The 16639-nt window shown below is 40.3% G+C and overlaps 1 protein-coding gene across 6 annotated transcripts in view; it reads left to right on the top strand.

Annotated features, from left to right (window-relative positions):
• The window catches only part of ADGRF1 (adhesion G protein-coupled receptor F1), a 39869-nt gene extending 23629 nt beyond the window's left edge, over nucleotides 1-16240 (top strand). For 4 of the 6 annotated variants that reach the window (XM_055330293.1, XM_055330292.1, XM_055330297.1 and 1 more), the window contains 8 exons: nucleotides 1453-1613; nucleotides 2738-2901; nucleotides 4591-4779; nucleotides 6488-7861; nucleotides 9544-9585; nucleotides 10587-10646; nucleotides 14524-14590; nucleotides 16022-16240. In XM_055330293.1, coding sequence (XP_055186268.1) covers nucleotides 1453-1613; nucleotides 2738-2901; nucleotides 4591-4779; nucleotides 6488-7861; nucleotides 9544-9585; nucleotides 10587-10646; nucleotides 14524-14590; nucleotides 16022-16095 — 2131 coding nt within the window. In that variant the 3' untranslated portion in view covers nucleotides 16096-16240. The remainder of the gene's footprint in view (nucleotides 1-1452; nucleotides 1614-2737; nucleotides 2902-4590; nucleotides 4780-6487; nucleotides 7862-9543; nucleotides 9586-10586; nucleotides 10647-14523; nucleotides 14591-16021) is intronic. The other 2 variants (XM_055330296.1, XM_055330294.1) reach the window with 2 other exon arrangements.
• The last annotated feature ends 399 nt before the right edge of the window (nucleotides 16241-16639 follow it).

Here is a 16639-nt window from a genome sequence, read left to right as displayed (position 1 = left end):
CAGCATAATGTCTTTGAGAGTCATCCTTGTTTTTCTGAGTGCCGAGGGGTTCTTCCTTTTTTTTTTTTTTTAAAGATCTATTTATTTATTTTAGAGAGAGAGGGAGAGAGAGTCTTAAGCAGACTGCATGCTGAGCATGGAGTATGTCTTGGGGCTCAATCTCACAACTTTGAGATTTTGACCTGAGCTGAAACCAAGAGTTGACACCTTACTGACTGAGCCACCCAGGTGCCCTTGGGGAGGGTTTCTTCCTTTTTATTTCCCAATGCTATTCCATTGTATGAATACACTGCAATTTGTTTTTCCATCCCTTACAGTCATTCTTGACAGGATCCTTTCTCCATTCCTAGTATCCTTCGCGATTCCCATGGCTCAGTTTTCATGTGCAACCTGACCACTTCTCCCCCCACACACTGGCCCCCTGATGGATCCTCCTGTTTCCCTGCTTACCTCCCTTCAGCTCATTCTATGCAGTGGCTCATTCTGAGCATGGCACTGACTTTTACTAAAGAATTAAACCTTTTAATAAAAATAAAATTCAAACTCTAAGGTCCTACCCAATCTGGCTTCTGGCTTTTACCTAAAGTCATCTACCATTTCTCTCTTGCTCATTGAAACTTAGCTACGCTAAAATTAATTAATTAATCAATTTTGTCTTATAACTTGTTTTATTGAACTCAGTTTATTCCCCCTAGGATAATTGAAACCCACACTGAAGCCTTTCTGCATTGAGAAACAACTCCAGTTCTTGAGCTGGCAGATAGTCTTTCTATTTGTCTAATTGTCTAACTCATAGCATTTTCCTGCCTCAGGACCTTCACACATGCTGGCACCCTACATCAATGATTTTTGTAACACTGGACTTTTCTTCTCATTGTTTGGGCCTCAACTTCAGAGACCCTCTGCATAGAAAAGCCTTTTTTGGCCAGCTTTATTTTAATGTGAGCCTCACTGAGGCACCCATGTGGCACAGTAGGTTAAACAAACAGACCTTGGTTTCAGCTCAGGTTTTGATCTCATGGGTCATGATCTCATGGTGATGAGATTGAGCCCCACATTGGGCTCTGTGTCAGAAAGGAGTCTGCTGGAGATTCTCTCCCTCTGCCCTTCCTCTCAGTCATGCAGGCATGCTCTCTCTCAAAGAATTAAATAAATATTTTAAAAAAATTTAAAGAAATAAAGTGGGCCTCATCTCCACCTACTATTCTTATCACTGCATTTATCTCTCATAACATTTAACTAAATTGATATATATATTATATACAATTGCATAATTATTTATATATGGTGGTTACTTGCTTCTTGTTTGTATTATCTTCTCTACTAGAATGTAAGCTCTATGAAGGCAGGGACCAAATCTATTTGATGTGTTCCTATGGATCCAGTGATGTGCATACATGCAGCAGGCCCTGAGTGACTGACTAAATGAATCTCATTTTTCTTTCCACATAGTCCTTATAGAGATGGAAGAATCTTTGCTGGGTTTGAAGTTGTGAGTTCCAGCAGCACATCTGAGCTGCTGTCAGCCATTAAACAGGTGGCTAAGAAGGTGAAGGAAGGCCTTCACAAGCTGTTCCCACTAGAAGACAGCTCCTTCAGAATATTTGCAAAAGGTAATACTGAATTCCCATTCCTGGCTTAGGTTATGGGAGTCCTCTAAGTAGCAGCTCATTTGTCTCTTCAGGAAGTAGACTGGAAAGGTTTCTGATACAGAATTGTTCTAGTACTGACTTTTAGTAGACACAGGCAGCTGTTTTCCCCTCACCATGATGAAACTCAAATCCAGCCACCTATTTCAGATCCTTGCTGACCAGAGATCTGATCTCCAGCTCACCAAGGGAAGACTACCTCTCTGTAGGCTCTAATGGGCATGACTCAGCAATAGTTCACCAGTACACATGTTGAAAGAGCCCTGGGGGTGACATATTCCTAAACCATAATTCAAGGAATCAAAGAAAAAATGCATGTATCTAGATCTTTAACATGCACACATACATACTCACATACGACACCCCACTACTTTTCTTCAGATTTTTTCTTTTCCTTTTTTACATTCAATCTTAAACCTCTTATACCTGCATATGTGCCACTTTAAACAACATTTATTCAACAATATTTACTAAGTGCCAAAGTGTCTAGGCACTTAAGACACAGTACTGGGAAAAACAAGTACACATCAGAGCCCTGGAGGATCGTCCATTCAGGGTTTCCTTCTCCTGGTCCCAGTCATGGTAAGAATATACTATTAAGGGCCAGCTGCAAGAATAACTAGTGGCTGGCCACAATGTGAAAAGCTTTTAAAAAGGGTAAAAAGTAGAATGTGTCATCCTAAAATGGCAACCGCCCATCTTATAACCATATCGTTACTGCTTTGTTCCATAGCTTCTTGAAGATTTTCTGATTTTCCAACACATCCTTATGGAATGAAACTCTTTTCTGAGAGTGATCATCCCTGTCTTATTTTCACCTGATGCTTACTAGTTTATAGCCCATTAAAAGCAAGATTTTTGGCACAGGTCAGACACCTAGAGGGAAAGAGGCTGGCCATGGGGAGGGCATCAGAAAGTAGAAAGAGTACTGATAGGGATGAAGCTGGGCATCAAGTACAAATTTCTATTCCTGAATTTTGTCTGGGTTTTGTCTCTGAATATATGACTTCGAATGCACTGATATATGCTTTGTATAGAGTGCCAGGCTATTTACACCTTTTTCCTTTTGGTTTCCATTTTTTTCCCAGCCCAGTGTAACAGCATTGTCTTTGGATTTGGGTCCAGGAATGATGAGTTTACTCTTCCCTGTAGCAGTGGTTATACTGGAAACATTACAGTCAGTTGCCAGCCCTCTGGGTGGCAGGTCCTCAGGGAGATGTGTGTGCACTCTCAGCTGGAAGAATTGAAGAAGGTAAAGCATCTCTGACTTGCATTTTGAGTTTCACAGTGGGTATCCCTCAGTGAGCATGGCTAGGTGAAGGTTAATATGTTAATTTGTTTCATTGGTCAGTGCACAGAAGTCAGGGGTGTTATCAGACCCTGGTAAATATAGGCAGTGTTGGCATGATTGGCAGGGTCTAGGAGGAAGCCAAGAGAGTTAGAAAAAGTCAGAGGTGATAGTCCTAGTTGGGAGAGTGCTACAGAGTAATGAATCAATGTTAAAATGGTCTATGATAGATGGTAAAACAGCAACTAAGCTGGTCTTAGAAGTTCAGAAAGCCTGGGAAACAAAGATCCAACTAAAGGTGTGAGTCAGAAGCTGCAAACTCAAAAAACAAACAAACAAACAAACAAAAAAAGAAGCTGCAAACTCAGTACAAGTAAAAATATACACATGTTAGAAATCTGGGCAGCCAGAGATGACCCATATGCAATGATAGAATGACAGTGGATCTTAAGGGTCATCTGGCTTATCAACCTATTATTATAGAAATGAAAGACTAACCAGTTAATGATCCCTCTGGTAGCAAAAGTGTTAAATTAGAAACATGGTCACTTGATTTCCAGTCCAGGACGGTGACCTCCACATGATGTTTTCTTAGGAGGGTTCAAGTTCTTAAGGAAAGGTAAATAGAAAGATGGAAGCAAATGATGAGGAATTAGAACTCAAGTCATGGAAAAGAAGTACTCCAAGACCAGTTCACAGATATTATTTTGCAAATAGATGTCCATATTGAGCAGAACTTCTCTTCCAGCTAGAGACCCTACTATTGCAGATGAAGTCAGAATGGTATTTCTCAAGGGACTATAGAAGTTTACTGCTTCCTTTCTGAGATTTTTCATCTGTAAACTGGGTGGGGAGAAGTCAGACCCGATGGCTTCTGGAGTCTATCCTTGCTCTTGCTTTCTTTGCCTCAGTTCTGGGCAGGGACCATAGCTGGGACTAGTCCAATCCAGGGTGTGAGGGCAGGCAGAACCCAGGTGCTTTGAGCACAGAATACTACTTTGTATTTGAGTACAAATTCTCTGCTTTGAGCAGAGAATACTACTATCAGCTGAGAAAAGCAAAAAGGAAAACAGATGGTGAGGGGATGCCTGAATGGCACAGTTGGTTAAGTGTCCAACTCTTGATTTCAGCTCAGGCCATGATCTCAAGGTCTTGAGATCAAGCCCCCAGCATGCTCTGCACTGAGCATGGAGCCTGCTTAAGATTCTCTTTCTCCCTCTCTCTTTGCCCAGTGCCCCCCCAACTCATGCTCACATTCTCTCTGTATCTCAAAAAGGAAAACAGATGGGATCTTGTTCCTGGATTGACTTGTTTTTAAGGGAAAGGAATATCCCTTTTTGGCTGCCTTCCAGGATAGCTCAGTATAGTGGAAGTAGAGAGGAACCTCAAGAAAGAAGCAAAACTCCAAACCCAAGACAAAGTGTAGTCAGATCTCCACATATGTCCCTCTATCTTCAAGGATTTCTCAGCATAGTATAGAGAGCATAACAGAATTTAGTACCAGTAGACCCTACCTTTCCACTTCCTAGCTGGGTACTGTTTGAAAAGTCACTGAATCTCACTGAATATCAGTTTCTGTATAATTAGGGTCATAGTTTATATGAAACACAAGCCTTTCATTGTTCTATAGAACTTAACCATTTTTATTCCTAGAATCTCAGTGTGATGGCAGGCCATGCCACCGAGACAGCTGTGTCATCCTTGGTGCGAAATCTTTCCGTCGTCATTCAGCAAAACCCATCAACCACAGCTGGCAATTTGGCTTCAGTAGTGTCAATTCTGGACAGCGTCTTGTCCCTATCACTGGCAAGCCATTTCAAGGTGTCCAACTCAACAATGGAGGTACAGTCTACCTGTGCTTATAGGACTCACTTTAGAGGCTCAGTCTCAGGAGGAATGACAAAAACCTGAGTTGAAGGTGCACCAATGAAAAAGAACAGAATCACGGAGCAGTCATTGTGTGAGCCTTATTGCATTCTCCACAATGTACAAAAAAACTCATGGGATCAATTATATGAATTCAAAGCAAGAGGGGCCTATGTCTAGGCATGCTTAGAGGAAGGGGTGAGCATCTGCACTGTATGACACAGTATGACACTGTATGACACTATGTCATGCTGTGTGACACGGTATAACACTGCGTGAGACAGGTGCCCGCTGTTTAATGTCTTTCCACCTGTCGTTCCTGTGGCTGAGAGCTCGGACTTTAGTAGTGCATATTTTAAGAAATCCCTCTTTTAAACGGGGAAATTCATGATTTAGTTGGGATATTTAAAAATTAGCTTAAACTTTATTCATATAACACTTGCTTACTAAGAATTGCAAATAGGCAAAAAAAAATGATATGTAATCTGGTCACCCTAGAATAGCCACTGCTTGCATTTTAGGTATCATCTCAGTGCCTAGAAAATGAAAAGTAGCACAAACAGGAACTCAATAAAGATTTGTTAAATAAATGTCCTTCCAAACATTTTGGATGTATGCATTTTATATGGTAAAGTATATAATATTTTACAAAATTGGATTGTAGAATTATAGCATTCATGATCACACCATGATACTTTAACTACATAAGGTGACATTATATCAGAGAAGACATTAAATATAAGTAAAACTCTGTGAATCAAAGAAAAAATACTCAATTTTTTTTTAAAGCCTGACTATGTGTTGTTTACAAGAAACCAACTAAAACAAAATGACACAGGAAGTCTAAAAAAAAAATATGAAGGGCACAAACAGGGCAGGCAAACAGAAACCATAAGAAGGCAGAGGTTCCAAGGGGCAGTAAAAGAAGCATGCTATGGGACTTGGGGCCAGAAGCCACAGAGGGCTCATTTAGAGTCAGACTCAGAGTGACGATGCCTGGGACAGAATGCCTGCAAACCAGAGCCATGGGCCAGAGACAGGGTCCTGTTGGAGAAAGCAGCACCTTTCAAGGACTTGTTTGGTAAAGGAGACTTTTAAACAAAGACGGACCCTTAAAACCCACAAGGGTTTCATGCTTCCAGGTCACTTGTCCAGTATTTAGGGGTTTTTGCTTTATATTTTCTTCTTTTGCTTTATGGTGTCTCCTATTAATTATCATATGCACACATATTAAAACTTGAATGTTGACAACATGAATTTAGAACTTCTGATGACAGCAAAACAAATGTAACATTGGAAGGCAGTTTAAAACAATGTCCAATGTCTTGCTCTTTCAGCCTCAGCCTGAGCAGGAAGGCAGCCATATCTGTCACCTCTGAGGAAGGAAATGGGCCCTGATGCAGCCCACATCACAGGATTCTTTCTCAGCCATGCTGGCATCCCAGTGTGCATACAAACGCTCTGGGGAGATCACTCTGGAACTTTCACAATTCCACTGACCCAAGTTTCTTAACCCAAAGTTTCCACTGTGCAGAGCAACTAAACTCATTTTCGCTGAGTTTGGATGTGGTCAACTGGGCTAACTCTCTGGGCAATAGTGATACTTAATCCTGATGACTATCCCCTCCTAGTCCTCTGACCTGCTTATTCAAAATACAAACTGACTTTCATCCTTGTATTTCAGGATGTCATCAGTATAGCTGACCACATCCTTAATTCAGCATCAGTAACCAACTGGACGGTGTTACTGCAGGAAGAACAGCAAGCCAGCTCGAGGTTTCTGAAGACGCTAGAAAACATCAGTAGCCTCGTACCTCCAACAGCTCTGCCTCTGAATTTTTCTCGGGAATTTATTGACTGGAAAGGGATTCCGGTGTCTGCAAGCCAACTTAAGAGGGGTTACAACTATCAGACGGAACTGTTCCCCCCAAATGCCTCCATTCCTCTCAAAGGCCATGTGTTGATTGGGTCAGACCAATTCCGGTGGTCTCCTCCAGAAACAATTATCAGCATGGCCTCGTTGACCCTGGGGAATATTCTATCCACTACCCAAAATGGAAATGCTCAGGTCAATGGGCCCATGATATCCATGGTTATCCAAAACTATTCCATAAATGAGATTTTCCTGACTTTTTCCAAGATAGAGTCAAATCTGAGCCAACCTCATTGTGTGTTTTGGGATTTCAGTCGTTTGCAGTGGAACAATGCGGGCTGCCACCTAGTGAACGAAACAGCAGACACGGTGATGTGCCGATGTACTCACCTGACCTCCTTCTCCATACTGATGTCACCCTTTGTCCCTCCTGCCATCATCCCCGTGGTGAAATGGATCACCTTTGTGGGACTGGGCATCTCCATTGGAAGTCTCACCTTATTCCTAATCATTGAAGCTCTATTTTGGAAGCAGGTCAAGAAAAACCAAACCTCCTACACACGTCACGTTTGCATGGTGAATGTAGCCCTGTGCCTCCTGATTGCTGATGTTTGGTTTATTGTTGCTGCCACTGAAGGTTCCACCGTAAACCTTTCTGGAGTCTGCATAGCTGCAGTGTTCTTTATGCACTTTTTCTACCTCTCCTTGTTCTTTTGGATGCTCATGCTTGGCATCCTCCTGGCTTATCGGATCCTCCTTGTGTTCCATCACATGGCCATGCCTTTGATGATGGCTGTCGGGTTCTGCCTGGGGTATGGGTGCCCTCTCATTATATCTGTCATCACGATTGCAGTCACCCAGCCTAGCAATGCTTACAAAAGGAAAGACGCGTGTTGGCTTAACTGGTCTGATAGGAGCAAACCCTTACTGGCCTTTGCTGTTCCCGCACTGACTATTGTGGCTGTGAATTTGGCTGTGGTGCTATTAGTTCTCACGAAGCTCTGGAGGCCCACTGTTGGAGAAAGACCGGGTCAGGAAAACAAAGCCACTATTGTCCGCATGGGGAAGAGCCTCCTCATCCTGACCCCTCTGCTGGGGCTCACCTGGGGCTTTGGCATAGGAACAATAGTGGACAACCAGAATCTGGCTTGGCATATTATTTTTGCATTACTCAATGCATTCCAGGTGAGAACAATAACTCTTTCTTTCTTTCTTTCTTTCTTTCTTTCTTTCTTTCTTTCTTTCTTTCTTTCTTTCTTTAACTTCTTATATCACCAGGTGACTGGAATAATTATAGAGAACTGAGGTTTGTAATACCACTCTGGAGGCTATCTCATCTCTCTGCCTCCAGTGTGTAACCAACACTGCCTGGCAACAGTGAATAGAAAATAAATACATAAGCAACAGGATCCATATTTTCTAATAGTTATTCTCACACTAAAGCAGAATATTAGACTTCTTCAGGAATCCATCCCAGGATTTTAAACATTTGAGTTCATAGAGCTAATATTAATCCCTCTTGCTGCCAACTCAGTCCTCTTTCTCTTGGGCAGACATCTGCAAAAGCACACAGGTGAAGGGAAAGAAATCATGAGTGCTTGTTGACTCTGAATGGTGCCCAGTCTCTAGAACATGACAGAGGAGGAGCTGGCAAACTGTAGCCAGTTCTGTTTTTGTAAATATAGTTTTATTGGAACACAGCCATGCCCATTTTTGTAGATATAGTCTGCGGCTGCTTTTTTTATACTGGCAACATTGAGCAGTTGCAACTGTATGACTTGCAAAGCCTAAAACATGTCCTATCTGGCTCTTTACAGAAAAAGTTTGCTTACATCGGCTGCAAAACATGGGTTTTACATTCCACAATCAAAGAATGTTCAGAAACTTGTGGATGAAATAATCTTTAGGTTTCAATGAGTGTGGAAGGGAGCCTTTAACCCTGGTTGTATGAAAGTTTGCTGGTCACCTTTGCACAATGAATCAGGGAAGTGGTGATTAAACATTTGAGCTCTGGAGTTAAATAGGTCTGGGCTCAAATATGTCATGTTATCAACTGTGACCTCTAAAAAAATTACTTAATCTCTCAATTCTCTCATCGGTTAGAGAGGGATAATATAATTACCTAGATCATAAAGTAAATGTGAGGATTAAATGACATAATTTAGCTCTTAGTACATTGCCGGGAATGTAGGAAATGCTAATATGTTTTCTAAAAGCAACCAGTTCTCCACCTACATCAGTGTACCAGTGAACGTTTCAGTGGTACCAGAAGGCAAACCCAGGGAGCATGGACCTAATGGAGGCAGATTTAGGGAGCCTTTGTAGAGGGCAAGCCCATGGTGATATGCTGTGTGAACAGACACCAACTGACGGTGGTCTGACTATGAAGAAGACCTCAAGCTTCAATACAGCCTCTGCCAAGGGTTCCCTGAGGGCCGGATTTGATGCAGATAGAACAACCCTATGCTTAGGGTTGGACCTCAGTGTCCACTGCTGTCATAGATTTACGTGCACTCAGTAAATGTTTATTTAATGCTGCTCTAAAGAAAGACTAAGATATAGAAGCATATGGAAATTATTTGGGGTTTAGGAAGACACAAAGGGAAAAGAAAGCTCCCCATGCATTTAAAATCTTATGCACTCATTTATTTACTTATACATTCAACTGAAACATTTTTCTGAGTGCTTTGTGTTGTGCCAGGTTTTGTGGATGCAGCCTGTGTTCTTGCTTTCAAGGAGCGCACAGTCTAGTAGGGAGGCAGGTAAGAAAACAATGTTGGGTGATGGAATGGTATTACACAGCAATGCTTTCTTTTCTGGAGAAGAAAAGCCCATGCATGTGATTTATTTCTTTTTCTTTTTTAAAGGGTTTTTTCATCTTATGTTTTGGAATGCTCTTGGACAGTAAGGTATTGTGCTCATTTCTCTCTTCATCTCTTTCTTCTTCTAATCCAGGGATCTAACTCTTCTCCTTCAATTCTGGGCTCTTATTCACATATAAGAGATGAGACCATGGGTACTCTTGTAATCAAATTCTATAATTTTATAAAAGGCAAACTCAGTGGAAACACTCACTGCTGATAAGAAAACCATATAGAACGAATCACAGAATATAATATAAACATTATAGAAAAAAAGGGAAACTATTTTTACTTTTCATTTTGCTACTTTAATCAATGGTTTGGCAATCATTAAAGAGAAGAAGTACTTTCTAGAGGGGTGAATTCCCTTTTGCTCCTTTATTAAATGTATGCATTTATATAAGATATGCTGAAAGATGCATCTACTTCTACATTTCTAGAGTTTTATATGGTAAATATTAAATAACCTTTAACATTAAATAAAATCTCTAATGAAGGATGATCAGTATAAGTAAAAGATAATAGAAAAGATACATGTAAACTTGTGTTATCATTTTTCCCACCCATTGAGCAATTCTGTTGAGAGAGGCAAGACAGTAAGTTAAGCGATATAGACTGTTTTTAAGAAGATAAGAATATTTTATAATTAGTACAATTGTAGAACATGCACAAAATCCCTGTTTATAAAGAAGCAATTTTCTGTCCTTGATTGGACTCAGTAATTCTCTTGATGGCACCATTCACAGGTTAGGAAACCCTTTACTTCAAAGATAAATTTCAATTCAGCAATTATTGCCAATTACTATTGTCTAGGATCTGAATTATTCTGGCTTTTAGTACTATTGTTCTTTGTTTAATCCTAGATTTATTTATAAGTAAAGCAAACAAATAAAAGAAATCTTTTCATCAGGTAGCCATACTTATGGTCTATTAAGTGCTTCCAGGAAATACCTCTGTCAAATAGCAATTCTAATCTATAGTTTTCTTCCGGATTTATGTATTATGATTGTATATGTGTCTCTGTTCAATATTTCTCTGTTGCCCTATAGCTGCGACAATTGCTGTTCAACAAATTATCTCCTTTCAGCTCTTGGAAGCAAGCATCAAAGGTAATTCTCTCCTGCTGCCGTAGGTCCAATGTGTGGAATTCCTGTTTTACTTCTCTCTGTGCGCAGTCCCACAGCAAACCCACTTTTGCAAAAGCTCTGGAGTTTCTGTCACCATTTTATTTCTGCTATCTGGCCTGGTGCTCAACATAGAGTCGCTACTCACAAAGTTGAGTGAGAAAATGAACAAGGGAACGACTGAATGAGAAGCCATGGAAAGTTACAAAGTGGGCAAATACTTTTGAACAGTGCCATTTGCTTAATTTGACTTGCCTTCCAACATCTAGAGTCCATGAGACCCTTTTCTCTACCTGACTTTCTGCACCTCCTGTAGATCATTTTGGCTTCATGAAAGGAATATATATATATATATATATATATATATATATATATATATATATTTCAATTTGCCAACATTTAGTATAACACCCAGTGCCCATTCCATCAAGCACCCTCCTTAGTGCCTGCCACCCAGTTACCCCATCTGTCCACCCACCTCCCCTTCTGCAACCCTTTCTTTGTTTCCCAGAATTAGGAGTCTCTCATAGTTTGTGTTTCTCTCTAATTTTTCCCCACTCAGTTTCCCTCCTTTCCCTACGGTCCCTTTCACTATTTCTTATATGCCACGTATGAGTGAAACCATATGATAATTGTCTTTTTCCAATTGACTTATTTCACTCAGCATAATATAAAGGGTGAAATCTTGATTATCTTCTTTATTTGAACTGTTCTCTGAGTTTTCTCACTTAAGTTGGTATAACTGACTCTGACCCTTGCAACTTGAGCTCTTAAATCTACAAACTGAGACATTTGTATGGAAACAAAGGATTCCTGTTTCATTCTTTGCCATGAAAGTGCAGTCCCTAGGAGAAGAGTATTGAAGAGTTGTTTTTTAACAACAAAAGCACTCATGTTCATGTTTTGTATTTTTGAAGTTAATTTAGACTTTTGCTCTTCAGCAAAACACTGAAGGCCTTTCGGAAAGAGGTCCAAGGCAGGGATTTCTGTGTCTGATAGAAGTCAGCTAACTTAAGTGCCTGAAAACCTACACAGGTGTTAGAGATTTTCACAAGGGGCAATATAATCTTTTGAAATAATAATGTTTAAAAAGTGAGGAAATTAACCTCTAACCTTAAACGTTTTCTCTGGGTCTGCATTTCCTAGTACCCGGCACTGCGAATTAGGGAGCAGTGGTCCAATAGCCAGCAGATCTGCCTTGTATTTCTGACTCCGTAATCAATTGGCTGAGTGATTTTAGGAAAATCACATGGTTCTGTTCGGTTTTAACTTTTTTCAACTGTTGACATTAACTGTTGGACTAGTTACTCAAAGCAAAAGTTCTGACTTTCCGTGATTTTGAGTTTATGTCTTGAAGAATTAAAATCTCTTGAACCAGAGAATGTGAAATGAATAAATCACTAACTATGCTTAAGAAAAGGAGATACAGCCCATGTGGCTGCAGTATAGAAAAACCTGTCAAGGGATCCCTGGGTGGTGCAGTGGTTTGGCGCCTGCCTTTGGCCCAGGGCGCGATCCTGGGGCCCCGGGATCGAATCCCACGTCGGGCTCCCGGTGCATGGAGCCTGCTTCTCCCTCTGCCTGTGTCTCTGCCTCTCTCTCTGTGTGACTATCATAAATAAATAAAAATTAAAAAAAGAAAAACCTGTCAATAGAGTGAGAGAGGACACCCCCATACCGCCAAGTAAGAAGTCAGAATTTTTCTCATTTGAAAACCAAAGAGAGAAACACACCCCAAAGTAAATTAAAACAAGAACAAAAGTAAGGATGCCTGACAGTGTTTTCTCTCCCTGTTTCTAATGTAAAGTGTTGACGCTTTGCAGAACGCAGCGGTGGTCATCGAGGTCTTAAGCAGCATTCAGGCTTTGTACTCCCTTTCCAATGTCATTTTAAAATCAGATGACAAAAAAATGGGATTTTGTTTTCAGGTTAGGTGGCTCATTTGCTTGAAAATAAATGCATAGTTGGCAGAGGAGAAGATGGGTGTTTGTAATTTTCTGAGGGAGTTTAGATGTAAAACAGGAACCCAGATTACAGCAATTGAGAACAGAGAAGGCGAGGACAAGTTACCTCAGTGGGAATGTTCCTGTCAAGAAACTCGCTGTGAGAGAAAAGAGAGTGAGGGTGGAGACCAGATGCAGACTCAGGACCAGCCGTGGTGGTAGAGCTGAGTCACGAGGGTATAAGCAAGTCCATATGCTGAGAGGGATGAGCCAGCAAAGCGAGGCTGAAGACAGATGGGGAGTGGAGGGGAATGACTGAAGGAAGAGGATTCCTGGGGGAAGGCGGATGGAGTGTCTAGTCTGAATATGCAGGGATCGGCCTCTTCCCTGGACACAGGAAGCATCAGTTTGATGCAGATGGACGATGGGTACAGATTGGGTCACCGTGTGAGAGAATTCAGACCTGGATACCTTTTTGTGTTGTTTTATTTTTAAAGTAGGAGAAAAGGCTATCCACTAAGAGATGTTCAGGAAATTGATGGTAACATAGGAGTCTTAAAAGAGCAATGAAAATTTGGGTTGTTAGCTGAATGGAATGAAAGAAGCCAACAATGTTCTCAGCAAGGACCATCCCTCAAGACACCATCACACTGTGTGGACAGCCCCACAGTGTGGTTTTTCTCAAAATCCTCTCCCTGCTGGGGTCTCAAGGCTCCTTCTTGGCTCTTCCATTGTCACCCTTCACTGAGAGACAGATACTGGGGACCCCTACAGATTCTCCCTCCAGGGAGAAGAGATTTATTTATTAATGGTTCCAGTGACCCAGGCCCTGTTATTTGATCAACAACTTAGCTTCATGTCTGAAGAGGCTGCTTTCTCCCAGATTGTGTAGAGTCCTGAATAATCTAAGAATCATTTCTCCAAATGGGGTAGGATGCAATTTTAAATGCAGTGATAATGACTATAGAATTTTTCTTTAAGGGTTACAGTATTATATGTTTACTCAGTCCTGAATTCTAGAAAATCAATTTTCCTTTGGATTTTTTTTGACATATCTCATTCCTCTCTCTATGATAATTTTTTTCCAGAGCTCAATGTGGGATAGCCATTACATATTTCAGTGAAAATCAGGAGCTATCATTGAGCTGTCCACTGCATGTAACAAGAACCTGTTTCTCACATCTTGATTTAGCTTCCTCATGACATGGACTGTGGCAGGAAATGGAAGCTTGTTTTTTTTTTTTTTTTTTTTGTTGTTTTTTGCAATATTCCTGGTGTCTAGCACACAGTAGTACTCAACAGGAGATATTAAATTAGTGAATAAATCAATTCATGGGTGGACAAAGACACAATGTATCTTAATACTTTTACCTTTCCCCATAAGTACATGCTTCTCATTTAAATATTTTATTTCCTTTAGATAATTCAGTTTTCAAAATTTTGAACTGTTTAGCCTCTGTTCCAGTTACTAAAAGATTATTCACAAAGAGATTTGAATACTAAGATGAGTGAGAATAAGGCAAAATATTTATTTGAGACCATTTTTATAAAACTTTTGTTTTATCTCCATGGTTTCCCCTTTTAGAGATAAATGTGTGAACCAAAGAAATATAAGCATGGACATCAAAAAGATAACATCTTCCTTAAAATTGCTTTCTAGTTTGCTGTTAAAAGTTGTGAGAATAAGCAGGAACACAAGATTCAGTTAGAAATATATTCTTAAGCATTTTAAAGGAGAAAAGTGTCCTAAAGGAGAAAGAGAAAAAAAGGAGTACTCTAATTTCTTGAAAAAAGAATGGTGCCCCACATCAGTGGAGTACTAATAAAAGGATTGCTAATGACATTAAGATGTCAAGAAATACAGAGCATGACTAAAATAATACTATTGATGTCAGAATGACTTGTTTTTCTTTGTGCAGCAAGACTCATCAGATGTATCTGCCAAACCCAAATTCCCAAAGCCTTTCAACCCATTGCAGAACAAAGGTGAGTTAACAATAAGTCAAAGGTTAACAAAACGTAGATGAAAGAATGTGAATATATCATATGAGGAAAATTGAAGGGCTACTTTTAAAAACCTCATGAGAAATTGGGGAGTATCTGCTGGTCCTGTGTCTGGGGTTCATCAGGATGGTACACATGGCTGATAGAACATTGTCAGGGAGTTGATGCTCATGGAGACCACTAGTGTCCCTTTTAATTTCATCACAAATCACAACCATTTCCTCACTTAGACATTCTATAAATGGTGATATTGATCATTGTGGTCACGGGGTACAAAATGCGATTAGACAAACACCAATTGTATCCTTCCTGAAGTTCGAATCAACTTTGTTCCAGCTACTGAGCAGTAGCGTGGGCCTCGTATTTGTGCCCCCATTAGACATACCCTCCTCCCTAAAATATTCCCACAGAGGGAGAAGCCACCACTTGCTGTGCGTGAAGAAGCACTGTCCCCTTCACCTGTGACATGCATTGTTTTTTTTTTTTAATTTTTATTTATTTATGATAGTCACACAGAGAGAGAGAGAGAGAGGCAGAGACATAGGCAGAGGGAGAAGCAGGCTCCAGGCACCGGGAGCCCGACGTGGGATTCGATCCCGGGTCTCCAGGATCGCGCCCTGGGCCAAAGGCAGGCGCTAAATCGCTGCGCCACCCAGGGATCCCACATGCATTGTTTTTATGCTCATTATTAGCTATTGCTAAAATCAATGATATTCAGTGCCTGGAGGACTGCTATGTAAGCATTGCAAATAATCGCCGTATGCCTGGAGGAGAAGAGTGGAACTGGGGGGGCTGAGGAAGAGACATTGCATTGCAAGTTAACCTGAAGTCATCTTTAGGTGCCTGGGTTCCATTTCATGTTAAATTATGTTACTATCTTTATGAAAGCAGGGAAATAGGCTGCTCATTTTAGGTTCCAAGCAACATTATTTGACTTCCAAAATAAATTCAAGTGTCTGAACTCACAAAGGTACTTCCCTCCCAAAATGTTCAACATGCTCACCTAGAAGCCTTGGGTCCCCTTGTCACTGTCACCGGCCAGCCTGAGTGCTTTTGACAAATCTCTTAACCTTTTTGGACATTTGTCCCTCATCAGTAAAATGAAAAACGAAGAGATCACGAAGTTTTCTTCTAGCAACAACGTTTTATGATCTCAAACCTACTTTACGTCATTTCCCAGCCCTATCTGAGAGATGTGGTGCTTCTTTTCTCGAACGAGAGAGGTTTGACAAATACAAGTCTCTGGCATTAATGAAATGCTGTCAGTCAAACAATTGCATTCTGCATCTTTCCCTACCATCTTCCCGGACCTGGCCAGAGTTGTAAGGAATTGCATAGGCTTCATTTCATTTTGGTCTCATGCTTGATTCTGACATAGCAACAATAACTCTTATCCTCTCTTTCCTCTCTTAGGCATTTATGTACTTTCTCATACTGGAGAATCCTCAAATGACATCATGCTAACTCAGTTTTTATCAACTGAATAAGGCTGCGAACCATAAAATCAAGGAAAATTTTTTGGTGCAACTTGACATTTAGAGCTAAATGTCAGTGAAAAAATTAGCTTAATCTTAAATGGAATTTTCTGATTTAGAAGTCTTGGAATAAAATTAAAAGGTTTCAGAAGCTTCATCACGGCTCATTGTATCTTCAGTTAAATGGAACCATTTATTTCCATGTGGTTTGATTCAAAGAAGTTGCTTCATAAATGTAGAAAAGTGGGTTTTATTGGAAATTGCGTCAGTGGTACCAGCTTTTCATTGCCGTGAACTATGATTTCCTTTCTCATCAAATAACATTATTCCCATGGCATTTCCAGTTATCTGAATTGGAGTAAGAAAACTTCGTGAAATCACCTTAGATAAATTGATGGACCATGCATGCTTTCTATAAAAAAATAATGGGTGCAAATTTCCTAGGGAAAAGGTATTTGCTTCCCAAATTTTTTCTTTTTTTCCCCCTGAATTTTTTCACTTGAATTATATGTTTATTTTTTCTTTTTAGGTTCAGTCACTTAATTTTGAAATTTAA

Source organism: Nyctereutes procyonoides, unplaced genomic scaffold (genome assembly GCF_905146905.1).
Source record: "Nyctereutes procyonoides isolate TBG_1078 unplaced genomic scaffold, NYPRO_anot_genome, whole genome shotgun sequence".
Classification (NCBI taxonomy): Eukaryota; Metazoa; Chordata; class Mammalia; order Carnivora; family Canidae; genus Nyctereutes; species Nyctereutes procyonoides.
The sequence above is the reverse complement of the archived record's forward strand: the minus strand, read 5'-3'. Positions and strand labels throughout refer to the sequence as shown.